This window comes from Tachypleus tridentatus, chromosome 3 (assembly GCF_004210375.1).
Source record: "Tachypleus tridentatus isolate NWPU-2018 chromosome 3, ASM421037v1, whole genome shotgun sequence".
Lineage (NCBI taxonomy): Eukaryota > Metazoa > Arthropoda > Merostomata > Xiphosura > Limulidae > Tachypleus > Tachypleus tridentatus.
Window position 1 is genome coordinate 53,801,715 of NC_134827.1, and position 23,878 is coordinate 53,825,592.

Sequence of the window (23,878 nt, forward strand, 5' to 3'; positions counted from 1 at the left end):
GTTTGTTTTTGAATTTTGCACAAAGCTCCAAAATGGCTATTTGCACTAGCCATCCATAACTTAGCAGTGAAAGACTAAAGGGAAGTCAGCTAGTCATCACTTTTGGACTACTCTTTTACCAAGAAATAGTGGGGTTGACCATCACATTATAACACGCCCATGGCTGAAAGGGCGAGCATGTTTGGTGTGACGGGGATTCGAACCCACGAACCTCTGATTGTGAGTCGAGTGCCTCAACAACCTGGTTATGCCGTGCCTGACTACTACTGAAAGTGGTTGTTTTATTATTAAGGTTTCTGAAATATAATTTGACAAGTTAATATTTTTTAAATTCTTCCCTTTAATTCAGTGTAACTCGGATTTTTAACGGATGTTTTATTTATTCAGTCCCTTTTCTGTAAAAAAAAAACCTTTTTCTTTCCGAATAATAACAACAAAAAAATTTAGTTCAGCCAGAATTTTATCACTGGCTTCACTGGAGGTAGTAGTACAGAAACTGATATCAAACAATGCTACAATCGCAAAATATTAGTTGAAATATAAAGGCTTTCTTTTTAAGTCTGGAATGTAACAGTAATGTTTGTATAATGTTTTATTAATTTTAAACTTTCCTTACAAGTAACCTCTTCATGCTTGATTAAATTACTATAATGGTCTTCGTTTTATATGAAATGATTACTAATACATTGAAAAACCTGGCATTATGATACCGTTATATAAAATCTGGTGTTGAGTGGTTCTGTCATTTAAGATTTACCATGATGTGGTACTATCATTCAAGGCTTGGTGTCTTGTGGTATCATGAAGCAAGACCTCTTGTTATTTGCAAGAAATATTAAATGTGTTTGGTTGGATTAATTTACTGTATAGTACAAAATGTTTAATAACAACAAATAACTTCATTTATTTAAAAACAAAAATCTTAAAAGCAGTATTTTATTTGTACTATGCAGATTTGGTGATTTGATCTAGTGCTGTTAAATATTGATTTAAAAATCTACACATGAAATCTTGAATTAAAATAGAGTTTCTATCACTGAACAAAATCTTTTTCCTTTTTTAAGTAGAAAGAGAGACAAGAATGGTTACAATATCAAAAGAAGAAATGGACTTTCCAACTTCATCAACGAGAAATGAGGCACAAAAGGCAGCTTGTGGGAGAAAGCAATGTGACTAAAAGAGGCAGAGTTATTCAGAATAGAGCAGGAATTGGTGGTTTCCTACGCCGTACCCAGAAATCTCTTCTGGACACTCCTTGGCAAATAATTCAGGTTAGAAAGACAGTTACCTTGTTCTTATGTCATGAAAAGAGAGAAAAGACTAAAAGTAAAATAATCGTTATTTATTGTTTATGTAATTTAATAAAAATTAATTATTTTAATACATGAACATAAGTCCTTGTAAATGTCAACATCCTTAGAACCAACACTGAAAGTATGAGTGGAAAAATTCTTAAAGAATGGGAAATATGCATTTCTGTTTTTACTTGATTTTTACTTTAGGTTGCTGAAAGTGGCCAACTAGGAATTTACCGTCTGTGGGCTTTAGTCGGTCAAGATCTTCATCAGATACGTTTGAATGTACCTAGAATTTTTTACGTTAACCAAAGAGTACCCAAAGAAGGAGAGAGTTCATGTATGTGTCCTTTGTTTTTTTAACTGTTCCAGATCTTAGTGCAATTTCACTTAGTTTTTGTTTAGTTTCTCAATTACAAAATTACTGTCAATCAGTTTTGATCTAGTTTTTAAAACTACATTTTTTTTCTTTTATTTTGTGTCGTTTTACAACCATGAAAACTTGGAGTGCTCACAAACATTTGTAATATGGCCAAGGGAAAAAAACAACTTTTGAGAAATGTTATAGATTGTCGTTTTCTTTTAACATTTGCATTTTTTCATAATAGTAACAATAAAAGGCACTTTGTCTACATTTTAATACATAGATAAGGTGAGTTAGAGAAAACTAAGAGTCTACAGTGGGTGAATTTATTTTATTGTTAAGAACATTGTATTTGTTATTGTGTATTTTTGTAAGTTTTCTTGTCTCACAAGTGTTTTAAACTTATTGTAAAAAGAGGCTGAGAGAATGATTGTAGTTTTACTCACTGAAAGCTGAAATTGTCTAATATGTTTTGTCTAGAATTATTGCTTTCTTAATATATATCTTAAAGTTATTCATTTTATTTGATTAGTGTGGAAGAAAGTGATGAGGGTGTTGCCTAGATCAAACCCTGTCTATTATTTATATGAATACACAGTACCAGAAAAAGTTTACCAACAACACAGCAAGTAAGTATTATGTGTGTGTGTGTGATGCTATATGTGCTGTTCTGTGAACCTAAGGGTCAGTGGTTTGCATCCTAATGATGTAAGGTTGCGACCTGGAAGTTTGGACTATGGGTGTACTATAGGAGTCTGGTAAATTTTTACTGTTTAATTATAGATTAACACATTGAATGCTATTGGCTAGCTGCCTTCTCTCTAAATTATCAGTTTAAAATTAGGAACTGCTAACACAGATAATCCTCCTGTAGCTTTGTACAAACATTTTAAAATGGATAAACCTTTTGGAGATTATAAGTGTAAAATTTTAATACTGTGTAAATTTTAAGTTCCTAATTTTATAAAGAAATATTTTAAAATTTCTCAATTTCCCTTAGTATGAAAAATGTGACATTCATCTCTAGATCGTTCCTCAATCTTCCTTAGTGTGAAAAATGTGACATTAATCTCTAGATCGTTCCTCAATCTCCCTTAGTATGAAAAATGTGACATTCATCTCCAGATCGTTCCTCAATCTCCCTTAGTATGAAAAATGTGACATTCATCTCCAGATCGTTCCTCAATCTCCCTTAGTATGAAAAATATGACATTCATCTCTAGATCGTCCCTCAATCTCCCTTAGTATGAAAAATGTGACATTAATCTCTAGATCGTTCCTCAATCTCCCTTAGTATGAAAAATGTGACATTCATCTCCAGATCGTTCCTCAATCTCCCTTAGTATGAAAAATGTGACATTCATCTCCAGATCGTTCCTCAATCTCCCTTAGTATGAAAAATGTGACATTCATCTCTAGATCGTCCCTCAATCTCCCTTAGTATGAAAAATGTGACATTCATCTCTAGATCGTCCCTCAATCTCCCTTAGTATGAAAAATGTGACATTCATCTCTAGATCGTCCCTCAATCTCCCTTAGTATGAAAAATGTGACATTCATCTCCAGATCGTTCCTCAATCTCCCTTAGTATGAAAAATGTGACATTCATCTCTAGATCGCCCCTCAATCTCCCTTAGTATGAAAAATGTGATATTCATCTCTAGATCGTCCCTCAATCTCCCTTAGTATGAAAAATGTGACATTCATCTCTAGATCGCCCCTCAATCTCCCCTAGTATGAAAAATGTGACATTCATCTCTAGATTGTCCCTCAATCTCCCTTAGTATGAAAAATGTGACATTCATTTCTAGATTGTCCCTCAATCTCCCTTAGTATGAAAAATGTGACATTCATCTCTAGATTGTCCCTCAATCTCCCTTAGTATGAAAAATGTGACATTCATCTCTAGATTGTCCCTCAATCTCCCTTAGTATGAAAAATGTGACATTCATCTCTAGATCGTCCCTCAATCTCCCTTAGTATGAAAAATGTGATATTCATCTCTAGATTGTCCCTCAATTTCCCTTAGTATGAAAAATGTGGCATTCATCTCTAGATTCTCCCTGTTCTCTACTTCACTTACCACCCCTCTCTGAAGTACAGAATTCAACAAACATTACTCATTTGAATGTAGACAATGTTTACATTTTTATAGTCTTCAATCTTGTTTATTTTGGAGGCCCGAAACTTGAAGATCGGACCCACTTGCCATGCCCGCCTGTCGCATCCTATCTTACAAGTTACCAATAATTCTTTGTGGCATTTTATATCACATATAACCAATAGAAAGCCTGTATTTTAATCATTCAAGTGATTTACAAATGCTAGTTTGTCTACAGTATGAATGTTTATCACATGGTATCCAGGTGAATAACACTTTGCACTAGGAGTAGTTAACACTGATTCAGTTTTTTCATGGACAAATCTTTAGTAACAATCCTTATGTAACATATCTGATTTTTTTGTGTAAAAAGACTTGTAGTAGTTACTGAAAGATTGCCAGATTTTGTGAAGACACACAAAACATTGAAACTGATGATTAGGGTTGATCACATTGCATAACCCCATATAGAGAGAATTAAATACAGCTGTAAATCTGGTCATATGGACCAATACAGAGAGAATTAAATACAGCTGTAAATCTGGTCATATGGACCAATTTAGAGAGAATTAAATACAGCTGTAAATCTGGACCAATTTCATATGGTTTTGGAGATGGTATTTCAGACTCGGTCTGTTAGTTACTGTGACCTTTTTTATTTAACTTTTAGGTATTGAATACATTTGTTTTTCCAGTTATAAAATCTAGTAGAGGTACAGTATGTTTCATGATATAGATTCTGAATAACCATCAGCCTCTCTTACCTGTAAAAACATTTTGATAGATGTTATATCTGATTAAAGTTTTTCATTCCATAGTGAGCTAATGGCAGAGTTATCATCACCACACATTGAAGGAATCTACGAAACACAGGTCCCGCTGGACTTCCGAGTATTAGTAACATTAGGATGTGTTTGCAAAGTTTCCAAATCGTTTGTTCGCGAGTATACTTCCAAAGTAAGTTTTGAGTGATAGTAATTCTGTAAATTCAGTCACTAGCCTTGTGCGTTATTGAATGTGCAAAGATAATATACTAGAAATACTAATCATAGCTTTTGTTCAGTTTTTTCACATATATATATATCCGGTCAAGCTAAAAATTAACATCTGCTACTTTTGTAACCATAAAAAGATCTTTTCATCTTGCTTTGATGAGCTGTAACCATATTGTAACCATGAATTGTGGTTGTATTTAGTTGTTATTTATGGGTGTACACAAAAACCACCTTTTCCTTATGTCAAATTCCATTACAAAATGTTGTATAAATCTCTTCCACTTCAGATTTAACTTTTTAAAATTGTTGTTGATTCAATGTTATGGTGAAAAATCATTATTTGATATTTTCTTATTTTATAGGAAAGTGATACATTTGATTTAAGACACTTAGAATTTTGTACCCTAGCCCAGTATAGCTACTTACCAGCTGGAAGCATGAGATATGTCTATCTGTACCACCATTCTGTGTAAGTATATCTATCTGTACCACCAGTCTTTGTGAGTAGATCTGTCTGTACCACCAGTCTTTGTGAGTAGATCTGTCTGTACCACCAGTCTTTGTGAGTAGATCTGTCTGTACCACCAGTCTTTGTAAGTATATCTATTTGTACCACCATTCTGTGCAAGTATATCTGTCTGTACCACCAGTTTTTGTAAATATATCTATCTGGAACCCAGTCTGTGTAACTGTCATGTTGTATCTATCTGTAACCCAGTCTGTGTGAGTATAATTGTCTTGTTGTATCTATCTGTAACCCAGTCTGTGTGAGTATAATTGATATGTTGTATCTATCTGTAACCCAGTCTGTGTAAGTATAATTGTCATGTTGTGTCTATCTGTAACCCAGTCTGTGTAAGTATAATTGTCATGTTGTGTCTATCTGTAACCCAGTCTGTGTAAGTATAACTGTCATGTTGTATCTATCTGTAACCCAGTCTGTGTAAGTATAATTGTCATGTTGTGTCTATCTGTAACCCAGTCTGAGTAAGTATAACTGTCATGTTGTATCTATTTGTAACCCAGTCTGTGTAAGTATAATTGTCATGCTGTATCTATCTGTAAGCCAGTCTGTGTAAGTATAATTGTCATGTTGTGTCTATCTGTTCCACCAGTCTGTGTAACTGTCATGTTGTATCTATCTGTAACCCAGTCTGTATAACTGTCGTGTTATTGTACTGTATATACTTTGTTCAAATACCCAGTCTTCTGATAAACAATATACTTCATGTCTTTTCTGTGTGACATCTGAATGTCACAATTTTTTTCAAACTTGTTGGTCATAAGTGTAATTTCCTTGAAATATTTAATATTTTTTTTTCATTGTGATAATAGTTATTTTATTACAGGGGTAGTAAAGCTATGTTTGGACTTTTTATACCACCAGTGAAAAGGACCTATGTGTTTGTGGTAGATTCAGTTAGAACCAATCAAATGCCAAATATGAATTCTTTATATAACTCTGAAAGAAGTAACAAGTAAGTTTTGTCACAATTATTTTCTTCCAAAGATAAGTTAGTTTTATTTATTGAGAACTATTTAACATTTATCTTTTGTTTGTATAATTATCTGACAGCTGAACTATATTTATTGAAATGAAAAATGTACAAATTTTTAAAACTTCCTTCCAATAATATTTTGATATTATATATAGAAAGAAAACAGTGAATTAAATCTTTATATAATTCCAACTTATATACAGATTTAATTGGTTGCAGTGCCTTTAGCAAAGACTTTTATCAAAGATTTTGTTTATGTATACTGCAGATTGTATGCTGTACTGTGAAAGTTTAATGTTAATTTTATCTGTGTTCATCTCATTATGGATTTCTAGTGTTATATTTGGTGAAGCTTTTGTTTCCAAATGATTCATGTGTGCTTGGATGTGCAAGGTACTGTGTGGAAAGCTTTTTATCACAGTATTTCAGAATAATCTGATTTGTCCTTGTAAATTACAGCACTCATTGACAATGTGTAGATTGTAAAGTTTATGTGCAGAAGAGTATAGAGATCTACTGACATTGTCGCAGTAGATCTTGCTTTGTTTTAGGCAGTACGTGGAGTTATAAGTTGGAATATATGTTCCATCACAACCACCTTAGTCTGGATTCTTCTCCTATATCAGCATTATGTAAAAACGGTTGGTATGGGTTGAGAAAATTTGTATGTAGAAAAGCAAACAATGTTTTGACCTTCTTCGGTCATTGTTATGTGAACCTGACGATGACCAAAGAAGGTCGAAACATTGTTTGCTCCTCTACATAAAAATTTTCTCAACCCATACCAACCGTTTTTCATGTATATTTTCTCTACAAGTGGTTTCTCTCATCATCACAGATTATATTAGTTAACTAGCTCTGACATCAGTATTTGTTATTGTGTTACTCAAAACATCAGTTATGTTTAGAGTGTTTGGTATTCTGTGTTGAATTCTCCTCTATTTGAAGTTCAATTTTGGATCTTTACGTTGTCCTTGACCTGAATGTCAACCCAACCTGTAACCTTGACAATTAAGAAGGTTGTTCTTGTGGATACCCCGTTGTCAATGGATGTCAACTGGCTGTTCTCAGAGCCCCATTTCTAGGTAAACGAGTTTCTGTTGAAAGCTCATAGTAGTAGGGGCAGAAGATGGAATTGAATATTAACCACAAATTTGCTGCCTTTGGGACCAGTTCTTATACCATAAGAAAGATACTTGAAGAGGTGGTTGTTTCTTACTCTGTTTATTTGCTTTCTTAGGTTATTCCATTTGCTATGAGCCCAAGTTGTGTCATTTGTTTGTGGTCTGCTGTGCAAATTTATTTTTGTGTGTATATTATGCTCTACAAATTTAAAATGTTGTCTAAAGATTGCTGCAGTAGGTGAAGCTTTTGACAAAACAAAATAGATAAGAAAGTTAAAAGTTTGAAACATTATAATTCTGAGTAAAGGTTTAAGATGTAATACAAAGCAGTTGGGAACTGTTAAATTACAACTTTACAAATCAGAACAATTGAAATCCTTCAGCCGTGAGGTCATTTCACCACTCTGCATAACCAGTAACTCTTCTAAACCTAATAACTTGAACCATCATCAAGTAACCATTCTGTATCTTGATGTAAGGATGCAGAGTTTTTTTGTATTTATAGAATTATTAAAAGCATCTACTTTCATACTAACCAACCTTGTAAGTATTTTTCACTACTTTGGGAGGTGATTTCTGAGAAGTGTGGAACAGTTCAGTACTCAACCTTTTGACAAAACATTGCTGAAGAAAATGCTGTTTTTAACAGAATTTCTCGTGGTACAGATGAAAATTTGCTGCCCGATAGCGGATTTCAATTTGAAGTCCATATAGAAACAGACGTTCGACAAGTTTACCGTCAACTTCAGCGCCATCTCTCTTCCTATCAAGATGAGAAGAGAGGGCCAACTATGATAGCCTTACAGTCTACACATAGTAAGATGTCGAGTTTATCTCTTTAACTAATGATTAGTTAAGTATTTGGGATATGTATCTCTTAAACATTACATGCAAGTAATCACTTGGCTTCTCAAATCTCATAAAAATAGGCCATACTAAACCCTTGTTTCACAAACATTAACCTGATAAAAATATAGTAGTAATTATGTCTAAAATATAAATTTTACAACAGTAGCAAAGTATTAGATATTTTTTCCTTTTCAGGGTTCTTCTGAAGAGTTTTTCTTGTTTTTTCACCAACATAACAGAACTTGTATAAATGAGTTTCTGTTGAAATTATATTTGTATGATAAGAAGGGTTCATTATCTTTATTCAGTACTGTGCAACTTGAAATTCTCGGTGAATATGTGTTATGCTGAAGTTTTTATTAATTTTAATTTTTCAGAACCTCATGAGATGACATTGTTAATGCCTGGTCTAGCAGAGTTTCCACTGGTTCCCATTCATGTTCAAGACAGTGATACCCTCTATCAAGTTATGGACTGGCAACGTACTGGTGCCAAGGCTATGGTGCATCACTTTTTGGAAGTAGAAAGCATGCTTTCGGTGAGTTGAAATTCTCGAGTTTAAATCCAAATACTTTCTGGAAACCACTGTTAATTGGAGTAGGCTTAAATTATTAGCTCTCACTTTGGCTTTCAAAACTAATATTATATTAAGACACTGGCTCAGGGTTAACAGTAAATTATATGGATGTAATTTATATATTTTTTGTTAAATTTATTTAGGAAATCTAAATAAAAACATCACTAATTTGGAAACAAATTTGATATACTTACCAAGTAAGACAACTTTTGTAACTTGTCTGATTATGTTTTTCTACAAGGTTAAATTAACAATATTGAGAAAGATAGTTTAATATAAAAAATGTGTAAAAATATTTATGTTGTTTTTCTTTTTATTGTTTATTAACAACCTTTCAAATGAAAGTTATTAACTTGAATCATCCAAAGAGTGTTGTTGTATGTAGATGGCCGTATGCCATTCAACTTTGCACTGTCTGTCTTTCCGTGTAAATAGAACGGATTTTTGTTTAATTCCGAGTTATTTACATATAAGCTGGGGCACAATTGTAAAATTATTAAAGTTTGGGTAGGATAGAAGAAAACTACAGTTAATGACTGAATATGGCTTTTTTTATCTTAAATTATAAAAATTATTAGATTGTATTTTTAATTATAGCTGTTTTTATATTATTTTACTGTTATACTAATTTTCTTATTTTATCTTAAGTTATAAAATTTATTGGGTTGTATTTTTAGTTATAGCTGTTTTTATTGTTTGTTTACTGTATTATGTACAAATTCCTTTAAAGGATATTTTAGGGTTTGGGTTTAAATAAATATTACATGGTGCACCACATACATTCCTGTTGAAAAACATGTTTAGGTTGTGACAAGTCAATTTTCAAATATTTTGATCCATTTCAACCCTCAACCCCCTAACAAATGTGATATTTTAACAGTAATTATCATAATAAAAAAGAATATCAAGTTTCTAATTTGTTTAACAATCATTTTTAAATTTTCTGCAATTTGAACAGTTAGATTTTAAACATATATATAGTAAATCTTCATCAAAGTTTGTGTAGTTGTGTTGAAAAAAACCCACATTATTTAGTTGTGTTTTCATGCAGACAATGCTGGAACAATGCAGATATTTTCATCTTCCTCTCGGGAACATGCCCCAAGATAGCACTTCATTTGCAGCTGACCTGTTTTTTGCCAGAAACCTTCAAAAACAAAATTTCTTGTTGTGGTGTTCCCCGACGGAACGTCCTGATTTAGGCGGAAAGGAAGCAGATGATAATAGGTAAATTGGTATTCCAAGTGGTATAAGAATTAATTCACAAGTTATGACTATGAAGGATTACCAAACACGTTAAAACTATGTTGTGAAAAACTTCAGATAAATATTGGTTTGTTTTAGGCTTCTAGCAGAGACCGAGAGTAAAACTGTTGTGGAAGTAAAGAATCAAGGAGCTCATTCGACGGTGTGTGTGGAGCTGGACATTGAGAGTTTAGCTGTGACTACAGTACTTCAAGTAAGTGTTACTACAATACAGCAAGTAGGTTATTAATAATTACTTCAAGTAAGTGTTACTACAACACAGCAAGTAGGTTATTAATAATTACTTCAAGTAAGTGTTACTACAATACAGCAAGTAGGTTATTAATAATTACTTCAAGTAAGTGTTACTACAACACAGCAAGTAGGTTATTAATAATTACTTCAAGCAAGTGTTACTACAATACAGCAAGTAGGTTATTAATAATTACTTCAAGTAAGTGTTACTACAACACAGCAAGTAGGTTATTAATAATTACTTCAAGTAAGTGTTACTACAATACAGCAAGTAGGTGTTAATAATTACTTCAAGTAAATGTTACTACAATACAGCAAGTAGGTTATTAATAATTACTTCAAGTAAGTGTTACTACAATACAGCAAGTAGGTTATTAATAATTACTTCAAGTAAGTGTTACTACAACACAGCAAGTAGGTGTTAATTACTACAGTACACCAAGTAGGTGTTATTAATTATTACCACAGTACACCAAGTAGGCATTGCTGATAATTATAACAGTTCTCCAAGTAGGTGTTAGTAGTTACCAAAGTACTCAAAGTAGATATAGTAGATAGTTTTCTTCAATCATATCTTCTATAAATTGTATGTAGTAATATCTTTGTGCCCAATTGTTTCTCTTTAATATTCACTTCTGCACTAGTTCATTGTTTAGTAATATTTAAAACGTTTTCTACGTATAATTATAATAGGCTCAACAAATCACTGAACTGGAGGGTGTTAATGCCAGCATAGCCTTTGATACAGCTCCAACTGTTTCGCTCGAAGAAATGATGGGTGGACACACATCAGCTTCATCACTAGCTAGTTATGATGAGATGGCTCTGAGTTCTGGGGCCTTCCGAGTCCTTCGAGCCATGATTAGTAGCTGGATGCGAGACGTAGCAGTTTATAGAAACGTTTTTGCTGATTTTCAGCTCATTCATTTCTACAGGTATTGTGTATGAACTAACTATATAAGGTAATCACAGATTTGTGGGACTTTACACGTTAGTTTTGTCTTCCAGTTGAAATTATGTGTAAAATATTGAGTTTTGTGTTTTGAAAGAATTCTAAGCTGATGCTGGTACTGTGCATATAATTTAAATTAATAAACCTAAACTCATAAAATATATAATGTTTGTAAATAAGCAAAGGTAAATTATTAAAAATATTATGCATCTTTTATATGTCTATCATTTTATGAATGTTTCTTTTCATTTTATATTCGTTTAAGGATAACCAAAATATTGCTCACAGCAAGGCTTAATTACTTGGTGAATGAAAATATTGTAGCTACTCAACTAAAGTAAAAATAATGTATTAGATTTTCTGTGTTCATTACAGAGTGATATTTTTAGTTATGAACTATTATGGTGGGCTGCTTTGATCATTAGTTAACACTTAAATGTGTAGTATCATGAATCAGCTTCTCTGTTTTGAGAATATTTGTTTTCACCAGATGGCTTAGATGTCCCCAATCCTTACTTTATGAACCAGCCTTGAAACGAATACTTCATATGCTAATGAAGAAACTCTTTATGCAGGTAAACAAAAGTGAAATGTTCATTTTTTTGATAAATTGTTTTTATTTTATAATTTAAAATTATGCTACAGTTTTCTTTGTGCTTTAACTTGAAATATTAAGAAAAGCAGTTTCATGAACACTTAACCTGACCTTATCTTTACATTAGATACTGAAAAATGTTTGTTTTATGGCAGAGTTTCAGTGTCTCAGATCACTTGTTACCTGTAACAGTGACAGTCGTGTGATATTGTTGAATACTGTTTTCAGCTTGTGGCAGAGATTCAACGTCTAGGGTCAATCATTATCTATGCCAATAACAATCACATGGTTCTGTGCACCAAACGACATGAAGTGGAAGATGCCATAGCTTATGTTGATTATATTTTGGGGAAAATCAAAAATAAAGAGTTGTTCCATGGCCTTGATATGACCCTCCAGGAATGTTGGAAGTATCTTTTATGGTTGGATCCTGTAAGTAAAATAATTTTTATTCAACTGTTCAAAAATGTGTACACAAGAGAATAATCTTATAAGAGTTTCACGAAGTTCTTGGTTTTTAACATGAAGTTTAGACGGTCGTAAACGATAAAGAATAATGTTTTCATTTCAGCATGATTCTGCTTTAAATGTAATCTTTCTGATGGTTAGTTTTATGTGGAAAAGCTTGTCAGTATTAAAAAAAACGTGAAAAGTGAACGTACATGGAGAGCTTGTCGGGCCATCAAAACACAAGGTGATTCTCGATGATGGGGAACCCATTTGAAATAAAAATATATATCAAAATAGCTGGTATGGGTATTAACACTTTTACTGATGAGGAGAGAACAACATTTCAACCTTCCTGAGTCGTCTTCAGGTTAAGGAATATGAAATGTTATCTGAATTAAGATACCTAGAAAGTTTGTTTTTGTAACTTCACGTTGAATGATTTCTTACAATATTTCCAGAATGTTTTTTGTTTGTTTTTTATATAGGCCAACTACGGTGGTATAAAGGGTAAATCTAAAACAGATAAAGAGAAACCCAAAACTTTATCACAAGATGAAGATGCTGAGGATGGCTCTGATTCTGAAGACGAGGTAAGATTTAAGTGGAATATCGGGTTATAAAATAAACTCATCTGCTTGTATAAAAATTTTGAAAATTGATAAATTCAGGCTTACGACAGTTCTGTTTTCTGGATTAGTCACCATGAAATCACACATGCTATAACGCTGAATGTATAGATATTTTTTGTAAACAATTTTTTCTAAAGATTTTTTCGTGAATTTATGAAGCTTAGCTTAAGTCAGTCTGAGTGACAGGTGATTTTCATGCTAAGAATAAAAATGGCTTCTTTGCAGTTTGATGTTTTCTTAGTATAATCTCAAGAACCTCCAATTAGATTTTTTTTTTTAATAAAGTTTGATAAAGTTAAAAACTATGGTACAAAATACTTCTTTAGAATTACGATAGATTGTAAAAGATAATTACAATTATTTATTTATATATCATAAGATATATTTCAACTATTTTCACTTAATTGTATTGTTTGATTGGCTTTATATGGCTTTCAAATATGCACTTCAGAACACAAAGAAGTATGTCAGACACTAACATAGAATGTCACAAAACTATTACAACTTGCCTAACTCTGCTGTAAGTAAGTTTAAAATGTTCTGTTACTCTATAGTTCTGGCTTTTGTCCATATCATCAGTGTCTACTTTAAAAACAAAACAAACCATCACCAGAATCATATAGTTCAATCAATTATAAATATGTACCATTGATAAAGAGGTAGAAAGACCTTCTGTTATTGTTGTTATAAACTTATTGATATCTCAGAAAACAAAATAGTGGGAGGTTCTTGTTTACCTTTTGGCCTGTCAATAACTGTAGTTGGTTTATCTTATTAATGGACACTAATGCTCATACAAAGGAAGAGATTCTAAAAAGGAGAATTCAGATTGTAGAGGGTTATGTGACAGAAGAAAGGGAGAAAGGACGAGTCCTTTAAATATCTGCTTTTGAAATTAAGAAATAAAAGCACAAATAATTTAAAGTGTTAAATAATAAACTACATTTTTGTATCAACTTTACTGACATGTATTAGTGATAAAACAGTTTTTTAATGTAACTCTCTAAAACCTTCTGAATCGTTTAATTTCACAAACTCTTCGACTTGCATACAGTTTCTTAAAGCAGGATTCGATTTTGTAGTTGTGTTTTACTGCTAAAGTTTAGTATTAAGGTTATATTAAGAAGCAAAAACGTAATTTTAGTTGTTTTGTGTCCGTTAGTAACCATAACCATGATTGCAAGGTTTTATATAACCAAGGTATAACTGTTTTGGTTTTCATCTTTAGCCTGTAGTTGAAATGTGTTGGAACTTGATGAAATACCTACCAGAAAGTGCAGCCATCCAGGAAAACTTCAGTGTGAGTCAGGAGAAGAGAGCTGAATAGCTTACAAAGCATATTTTATAACTTTAAGAAATAATCTATTTTATTTTGTTACTGTAATATAAAAATGTTTCTTGTCTTCTTACATAGTATTAATCAATACAAAAGTTTGTAGGAATAAATTAGAAGTAAATACAAGCAACACTTTATAGAATAGTCAGTTTTTATGTGTAAACATTTCATGTTTGTACGTATATCTTGTGTTTAAGTGCATGTGTGTTAAACACTTGTTTGTGTTATTGATTGTTGTTTGAAATCATTTAATTTTAAATGTGACACACAAAAAATTAGAAATATGGACCACAGTGAAAATAAAGAATATGGCTCTTTTGAGTGACATCACTTTTGAACCCAATTAAAGCCTTCACTCGTGGAGACTGTTTGACAAAAGATCTTGTTAAAGATTGTTGAAGGAAATAAAGTTAAGTAAATAATTTATTACAAGAAATGGTTGATGACATTCTAAGGAATTTGTTTATAATTTTAATGTTCTAATTATTATATTCTAAAATCTGTGGCCTGGCATGGCCAAGTGGGTTAAGGTGTTCGACTCGTAATCTGAGGGTTGCAGGTTCGAACCCCTGTCGCACCAAACATGCTCATCTTTTCAGCCATGGGGGCATTATAATGTGATGGTCAATCCCACTATTCATTGGTAAAAGAGTAGCCCAAAAGTTGATAGTGAGTGGTGATGACTAGCCGCCTTCCCTCTAGTTTTACACTGCTAAATTAGGGACAGCTAGCGCAGATAGCTCTTGAATAGCTATGCGCAAAATTCAAAAACAAACAAACAAATCTGAAGCTGTCGAACTGCATTATTTTTACTCCCTTTGTTTTATGAATTTTCGAACTTTTTGTTTAACAGCTAATTAGGTTTACATATGAACAGTAATGTTTGTTTTTGTTTTTACAGGCTGTTATTGCCAGTTACATAAGTACTGTTTACCAGCATTACCAGGAAGAATATAGAGCCAGAAAGTTAACAAGCTGTAGCCAGGTTAATTATTTTATTTTCATTCAGTCAAGTAAACATTTGAACTTAACCATGTCACATCTGAATCATATTGTCACTAATTGTTCTCTAAAAATAAAGTTCACACATTTTAATATCAGTGCTATGAAGTAGCTCTGTCGTTTGTCCTTTCCACTAGATTGAAAACTTTCCTGTAGGCATGAAATATAAAACCTATTATTCACATTATTTGAAATTAGGCTTAGCATAAAACGTATTCAAAGCAATGATAACCTTTGTTCAAATATCATGTTTTTGTAAAACTAGTTTTGTTATTAAAATTTTTGTAAAATCTGAAGAACTTTCTCTGATGATTTTTGACTTACTTTTAGCAAATATAATTGTGTTTTATTTTTTAGATACATCGGCATACATGGTATTAAACTAGTAATTTTATCGTTGTATGTAGGAATGACAATAATGTTCTGACAGTAAACTCTCACTTTAGTGTCATCAAACGAGAGGAAGAGAGAAAAAAAAGACATTTAAAAAGGGACATTTTTGCAGCTTGTGTTAGTTTGCATTTTTAATGCTTTCTCTCAGCATAATTGTCCCAAAATTATTTATTTCTTGAATGATTTCAATTTTATATAAAAATTCGGATAACACCATCGTAAGCTACCATCTGAATTTTTAATGTTCTTGATGAATAAAACAACAAAATAACTAGCTTATTTCCTTTTTTAAATTAGTACAAAATTGGTTCTTTCTGAGAAATTATGATACATAATTATTGAATAATTTTACCTTATTTATCTTAGAAATTTTTTTACTGAAACCAGTTGTTTTTTAATGTTTTTAAAATTTGTCTTCTACAGTGTTGTACTGTATGTAACTTCAGTTTTATTACTTTTCTAGAACCCTGAAAATTCTGTCACTCCAGCTAGTCTAACGTTTGCTCAGGAGTTAGTCAGTGGAGAATTGTCACAGAAGTTATTTCTGTAAGATTTCATCTCTTCTTGATTGTATTTAATAAAAATTTTAAGACAAGTATCCAACAGTACCATGTCCACAAATCACCCTATGATTACTTTCACGTGATAAAATTCTGGTCCAAAAGACCTGAGCACCTTTTGTGCACTAATACCAAACACTTGGATTCACAGTTAAGAGTATTTCAAGCCAAACATATACTATAAGGATGATGGGTAAATTCCACTAATCCGTCTGATACAAGAATCAGCAATGTTGAATACCTGTGAATCTGTCAGTTTGTAATTAAGGATAACGGTCACATCAAATTGTACTGGACTTTAAGAAGAGCTTGTAATTTTTATCTCTTGTATAGTATTTACTAAGGTTTGTTTTTAAGGGAATTATAGTTTTTAAAATTTGGATATGTAACAGTAGTCTGTTTGTTGTTTTCAGTAATTATAATATCTACCTTTGAGGGGGTTATTTTAATAGTAGTCTGTTTGTTGTTTTCAGTAATTATAATATCGACCTTTGAGGGGGTTATTTTAATAGTAGTCTGTTTCTTGTTTTCAGTAATTATAATATTGACCTTTGAGGGGGTTATTTTAATAGTAGTCTGTTTGTTGTTTTCAGTAATTATAATATCGACCTTCGAGGGGGTTATATTAATAGTAGTCTGTTTGTTGTTTTCAGTAATTATAATATCTACCTTTGAGGGGGCTATTTTAATAATAGTCTGTTTGCTGTTTTCAGTAATTATAATATCTACCTTTGAGGGGGTTGTTTTAATAGTAGTCTGTTTGTTGTTTTCAGTAATTATAATATCGACCTTTGAGGGGGTTATTTTCTTTTCTGTAATGCTATTAAGAGTTTAAAAAAATGGAATGCTATTGTTATGTGATACATTTAAATTAAATCAGTATAACAGCATTCTTATGTGTATTTTTTAGCTGTGTTTGTAAATTGATAATAATATACATTTCACTGGCAGAGGATAGAGGTAATCAGGTTATGATCTTTATTGTATTCAAATCATATGAAAACTGTTAATTAATTAGAAACTAATTAGTAAACATAAAAAGTCTACTAATAACAATTTTACTATTATTATTTATATTCCTCTAAGCACTATTACCTCTGTGTTTTGTAATTTGACAAGTCAGCTCTCACATCTGTGTACCCCCTTATCTTTTTTTACCACCAGTATAACTCAGAAGATTCATCGCAAACTCCCGTCAGGTGTGTTAGGACCAGAAGAGGAAAGCATGTTTCCTACTTTACCCGGGTCCTACTTAAAACTTACGAACCCTCCTCTGGAATTTGTTAAAGCTGTAACTGAGGTAACTAATGCAGATATATGTATTTATTGATTCATACACAATAAGATATATATATATATATTGACATATTTTTATTTTAAAATGTGATAAAAATGTATTTTGTGGTCAAAACTAACCATAGGTTGTAAAAGGTAACATTACATATAGATTGTTTTTTCAACGTGTTCCACTGAATGTTCCTCTGGTATGTATATCAGTAGTTTGTTTTTAACCTGTTTATAAAACATTTTTCTCAGTTTATACATTTTTAAATATAATGATGTTTTCTGTTTCTTGGTTTTTATTTACTTGAAACAACCCAGGTTTTGTCACTGGACAGCAACATTAACAGTCAAGTGATGAAGCTGAAAAGAGACTTGCTTCGTCTTATCGATGTAGGTGAATTTAGTGATGAAGCAACGTGGGTGGACCCCTGTATGTCATTTGTATTACCTGAGGTTTGTAGAGATCAGTGAAAATAATATTAACATTCGTAAACATCTTTGCAAGTACAGATCTTATCAGCAGGTTTTAATCAAATTTAACAGGTCACTTGCATTTGGATTGAGGTTTTAAATCAAAACCTTTTTGATTTAAGGGTTAATATATTGTCATCAAATTTCAAGAAATTAATATTTAATGACTCAAATTATAAATGACTGAATCCAATCAGACTTTATTTTGAACTTGAGGATAATGCTGTTGATTTTAGGTTATAGTAACCATATTAAAATCAGAAATTTGTGCCTAAAAATGTCAACACAATATGTATTCCCATTTGTAGAACCACCATAATTATCAATACAAACAAAAACTAATGGTTGAGGAAGTTCTTTTGATGGCTGTTGTTGTTGTTCTGAAATGTTATTAACATTTTGGTTTTCTCAATCACAAATAAGCTTATGGTTAGTTCACATGTAAGTTTTTATCAAATTCAAACATTGACGTTTCCAAATACAAAATAACTTTTTGAACTAGTTCTTTTAGCTTGGCCCTCGCATGGCCAGGTGGTTAAGACACTTGACTCATAATCTGAGGGTCACAAGTTCAAATCCCTGTCACACCAACATGGTCGCCCTTTCAGCCATGGGGATGTTATAATGTGATGGTTGATTCCACTATTTACTGGTAAAAGAGCATCCCAGGAGTTGGCAGTGAGTGGTGATGACTAGCTGACTTCCCTTTAGTCTTAACCTCCTAAAGTAGGGACGGCTAGTGCAGATAGCACCCATGTAGCTTTGCTTGAAATTCAAATCAAGCCAAATCTTTTAACGAGAGCATGACATTGTATCAAATTGTTCCTTGAAACCAATAACATATGTTTCATGAAAATCAGCTGTAGATAAACACTAGAGGTTTCTTAAGATGATATGTTAAAAGTAACTTGCTAAAGTGAACAGTTATGTATGTTATTACTGATTTTTAGTATTTGTTTGACTTCAAAAACTCCATATTAAATTAATCTTTAGTTCCTTCTAGTTAATTTCCATATGTATATTTAATATTATCTTCTCTTATGTTTACGTATTTGATTTCCAGAATCCTGATTTATAATAATTTTCTGCAGGTAATCTGTAACGTTTGTAATCACTGTCGAGACATCGACCTTTGTAAAGACCCATTTCAAGCCATCAACACGAGTGGAGTGTAAGCTGACTACAGATTCATACATACTTTTATATACATATAATATTTGCTGTGTTGGTTTGAACTAAACACGAGGAATTCACTTCGATAACCTCTGTGAACTGGTTTCAACTAAACACGAGCCGGTGACCTCTGTGAACTTTATCCACCAATTCATTGAGCTTCTTTCAGGGCAAAGTTTTAATCTGTAAACACAATGAATCCAATAAAAAAAAAACTCCTTGGGTTAACAGAAAGTATTTGACAGTAAAGTCGTGGTGGTGAGGTGTTAATTGTTGTCATAGTTAATAGCTGGTACTCATGGTGGTGAGGTGTTAATTGTTGTCATAGTTAATAGCTGGTACTCATGGTGGTGAGATGTTAATTGTTCTCACGGTTAATAGCTGGTACTCATGGTGGTGAGGTGTTAATTGTTGTCATAGTTAATAGCTGTACTCATGGTGGTGAAGTGTTAATTTTCATAGTTAACAGCTGGTACTCATGGTGGTGAGGTGTTAATTGTTGTCATAGTTAACAGCTGGTACTCATGGTGGTGAGGTGTTAATTGTTGTCATAGTTAACAGCTGGTACTCATGGTGGTGAGGTGTTAATTGTTGTCATAGTTAACAGCTGGTACTCATTGTGGTGAGGTGTTAATTGTTGTCATAGTTAATAGCTGGTACTCATGGTGGTGAGGTGTTAATATTTGTCATAGTTAATAGCTGGTACTCATGGTGGTGAGGTGTTAATTGTTGTCATAGTTAATAGCTGGTACTCATGGTGGTGAGGTGTTAATTGTTGTCATAGTTAATAGCTGATACTCATGGTGGTGAGGTGTTAATTGTTGTCATAGTTGACAGCTGGTAGTCATGGTGGTGAGGTGTTAATTGTTGTCATAGTTAATAGCTGGTACACATGGTGGTGAGTGTTAATCGTTGTCATAGTTAATAGCTGGTACTCATGGTGGTGAGGTGTTAATTGTTGTCACAGTTAACAGCTTGTACTCATGGTGGTGAGGTGATAATTGTTGTCATAGTTAATAGCTGGTAGTCATGGTGGTGAGGTGTTAATTGTTGTCACAGTTAATAGCTGGTACTCATGGTGGTGAGTGTTAATCGTTGTCATAGTTAATAGCTGGTACTCATGGTGGTGAGGTGTTAATTGTTGTCATAGTTAATAGCTGGTACTCATGGTGGTGAGGTGTTGATTGTTGTCACAGTTAATAGCTGGTACTCATGGTAGTGAGTGTTAATTGTTGTCACAGTTGACATCTGGTAGTCATGGTGGTGAGGTGTTAATTGTTGTCATAGTTAATAGCTGGTACTCATGGTGGTGAGGTGTTAATTGTTGTCATAGTTAATAGCTGGTACTCATGGTGGTGAGGTGTTAATTGTTGTCATAGTTAACAGCTGGTACTCATGCAGGTGAAGTGTTAATTGTTGTCACAGTTAATAGCTGGTACTCATGGTGGTGAGGTGTTAATTGTTGTCATAGTTGACAGCTGGTGGTGAGGTGTTAATTGTTGTCATAGTTAACAGCTGGAACTCATGGTGGTGAGTGTTAATTGTTGTCACAGTTAATAGCTGGTACTCATGGTGGTGAGGTGTTAATTGTTGTCATAGTTGTCAGCTGGTAGTCATAGTGGTGAGGTGTTAATTGTTGTCATAGTTAATAGCTGGTACTCATGGTGGTGAGGTGTTAGTTGTTGTCATAGTTAATAGCTGGTACTCATGGTGGTGAGTGTTAATTGTTGTCATAGTAAACAGCTGGTACTCATGGTGGTGAGGTGTTAATTGTTTTCATAGTTAACAGCTGGTTCTCATGGTGGTGAGGTGTTAATTTTTGTCATAGTTAATAGCTGGTACTCATGGTGGTGAGGTGTTAATTGTTGTCATAGTTAACAGCTGGTACTCATGGTGGTGAAGTGTTAATTGTTTTCACAGTTAATAGCTGGTACTCATGGTGGTGAGGTGTTAATTGTTGTCATAGTTGACAGCTGGTAGTCATGGTGGTTAGGTGTTAATTGTTGTCATAGTTAACAGCTGGTTCTCATGGTGGTGAGGTGTTAATTTTTGTCATAGTTAATAGCTGGTACTCATGGTGGTGAGTGTTAATTGTTGTCATAGTTAATAGCTGGTACTCATGGTGGTGAGGTGTTAATTGTTGTCACAGTTAACATCTGGTACTCATGGTAGTGAGGTGATAATTGTTGTCATAGTTAATAGCTGGTACTCATGGTGGTGAGGTGTTAATTGTTGTCACAGTTAATAGCTGGTACTCATGGTGGGAGTGTTAATTGTTGTCATAGTTAATAGCTGGTACTCATGGTGGTGAGGTGTTAATTGTTGTCACAGTTAACAGCTGGTACTCATGGTGGTGAGGTGTTAATTGTTGTCACAGTTAATAGCTGGTACTCATGGTAGTGAGTGATAATTGTTGTCATAGTTAATAGCTGGTACTCATCGTGGTGAGGTGTTAATTGTTGTCACAGTTAATAGCTGGTACTCATGGTGGTGAGGTGTTAATCGTTGTCATAGTTAATAGCTGGTACTCATGGTGGTGAGGTGTTAATTGTTGTCATAGTTGACAGCTGGTAGTCATGGTGGTGAGGTGTTAATTGTTGTCATAGTTAATAGCTGGTACTCATGGTGGTGAGGTGTTAATTGTTGTCATAGTTAATAGCTGGTACTCATGGTGGTGAGGTGTTAATTGTTGTCACAGTTAATAGCTGGTACTCATGGTGGTGAGGTGTTAATTGTTGTCATAGTTAATAGCTGGTAGTCATGGTGGTGAGGTGTTAATTGTTGTCATAGTTAATAGCTGGTACTCATGGTGGTGAGGTGTTAATTGTTGTCACAGTTAATAGCTGGTACTCATGGTGGTGCGGTGTTAATTGTTGTCACAGTTGACAGCTGGTAGTCATGGTGGTGAGGTGTTAATTGTTGTCATAGTTAATAGCTGGTACTCATGGTGGTGAGGTGTTAATTGTTGTCATAGTTAATAGCTGGTACTCATGGTGGTGAGGTGTTAATTGTTGTCATAGTTAATAGCTGGTACACATGGTGGTGAGGTGTTAATTGTTGTCACAGTTAATAGCTGGTACTCATGGTGGTGAGTGTTAATTGTTGTCACAGTTAATAGCTGGTACTCATGGTGGTGAGGTGTTAATTGTTGTCATAGTTAACAGCTGGTACTCATGGTGGTGAGTGTTAATTGTTGTCATAGTTAACAGCTGGTACTCATGGCGGTGAGGTGTTAATTGTTGTCATAGTTAACAGCTGGGACTCATGGTGGTGAGGTGTTAATTGTTGTCATAGTTAATAGCTGGTACTCATGGTGGTGAGGTGTTAATTGTTGTCATAGTTAACAGCTGGTACTCATGGTGGTGAAGTGTTAATTGTTGTCACAGTTAATAGCTGGTACTCGTGGTGAGTGTTAATTGTTGTTATAGTTAATAGCTGGTACTCATGGTGGTGAAGTTTTATTTGTTGTCATAGTAAACAGCTGGTAGTCATATTGGTGAGTGTTAATTGTTGTCATAGTTAATAGCTGGTACTCATGGTGGTGAGGTGTTAATTGTTGTCACAGTTAACAGCTGGTACTCATGGTGGTGAGGTGTTAATTGTTGTCACAGTTAATAGCTGGTACTCATGGTGGTGAGTATTAATTGTTGTCATAGTTAATAGCTGGTACTCATGGTGGTGAGGTGTTAATTGTTGTCATAGTTAATAGCTGGTTCTCATGGTGGTGAGGTGTTAATTGTTGTCATAGTTAATAGCTGGTACTCATAGTGGTGAGGTGTTAATTGTTGTCACAGTTAACAGCTGGTACTCATGGTGGTGAGGTGTTAATTGTTGTCACAGTTAATAGCTGGTACTCATGGTGGTGAGTATTAATTGTTGTCATAGTTAATAGCTGGTACTCATGGTGGTGAGGTGTTAATTGTTGTCATAGTTAATAGCTGGTACTCATGGTGGTGAGGTGTTAATTGTTGTCATAGTTAATAGCTGGTACTCATGGTGGTGAAGTGTTAATTTTCATAGTTAACAGCTGGTACTCATGGTGATGAGGTGTTAATTGTTGTCATAGTTAACAGCTGGTACTCATGGTGGTGAGGTGTTAATTGTTGTCATAGTTAACAGCTGGTACTCATGGTGGTGAGGTGTTAATTGTTGTCATACTTAATAGCTGGTACTCATTGTGGTGAGGTGTTAATTGTTGTCATACTTAATAGCTGGTACTCATGGTGGTGAGGTGTTAATATTTGTCATAGTTAATAGCTGGTACTCATGGTGGTGAGGTGTTAATTGTTGTCATAGTTAATAGCTGGTACTCATGGTGGTGAGGTGTTAATTGTTGTCACAGTTAACAGCTGGTACTCATGGTGGTGAGGTGTTAATTGTTGTCACAGTTAACAGCTGGTACTCATGGTGGTGAGGTGTTAATTGTTGTCACAGTTAATAGCTGGTACTCATGGTGGTGATGTGTTAATTGTTGTCACAGTTAACAGCTGGTACTCATGGTGGTGAGGTGTTAATTGTTGTCATAGTTGACAGCTGGTAGTCATGGTGGTGAGGTGTTAATTGTTGTCATAGTTAATAGCTGGTACTCATGGTGGTGAGGTGTTAATTGTTGTCATAGTTAATAGCTGGTACTCATGGTGGTGAGGTGTTAATTGTTGTCATAGTTGACAGCTGGTAGTCATGGTGGTGAGGTGTTAATTGTTGTCATAGTTAATAGCTGGTACACATG

The 23,878-nt window shown here is 33.5% G+C and overlaps 1 protein-coding gene across 2 annotated transcripts in view; it reads left to right on the forward strand.

Moving 5' to 3' along the window:
* The window catches only part of PolE1 (DNA polymerase epsilon catalytic subunit 1), a 377,829-nt gene that overhangs the window by 250,998 nt on the left and 102,953 nt on the right, over nt 1-23,878 (forward strand). For both annotated transcript variants that reach the window (XM_076494118.1, XM_076494119.1), the window contains 20 exons: nt 1,068-1,271; nt 1,503-1,635; nt 2,192-2,288; nt 4,579-4,717; nt 5,118-5,224; nt 6,105-6,233; nt 8,028-8,194; nt 8,605-8,765; nt 9,856-10,031; nt 10,149-10,263; nt 10,998-11,239; nt 11,747-11,831; nt 12,080-12,283; nt 12,787-12,891; nt 14,159-14,230; nt 15,168-15,251; nt 16,125-16,207; nt 17,386-17,521; nt 17,824-17,958; nt 19,068-19,147. In XM_076494118.1, coding sequence (XP_076350233.1) covers nt 1,068-1,271; nt 1,503-1,635; nt 2,192-2,288; nt 4,579-4,717; nt 5,118-5,224; nt 6,105-6,233; nt 8,028-8,194; nt 8,605-8,765; nt 9,856-10,031; nt 10,149-10,263; nt 10,998-11,239; nt 11,747-11,831; nt 12,080-12,283; nt 12,787-12,891; nt 14,159-14,230; nt 15,168-15,251; nt 16,125-16,207; nt 17,386-17,521; nt 17,824-17,958; nt 19,068-19,147 — 2,654 coding nt within the window. The remainder of the gene's footprint in view (nt 1-1,067; nt 1,272-1,502; nt 1,636-2,191; nt 2,289-4,578; nt 4,718-5,117; nt 5,225-6,104; nt 6,234-8,027; nt 8,195-8,604; nt 8,766-9,855; nt 10,032-10,148; nt 10,264-10,997; nt 11,240-11,746; nt 11,832-12,079; nt 12,284-12,786; nt 12,892-14,158; nt 14,231-15,167; nt 15,252-16,124; nt 16,208-17,385; nt 17,522-17,823; nt 17,959-19,067; nt 19,148-23,878) is intronic.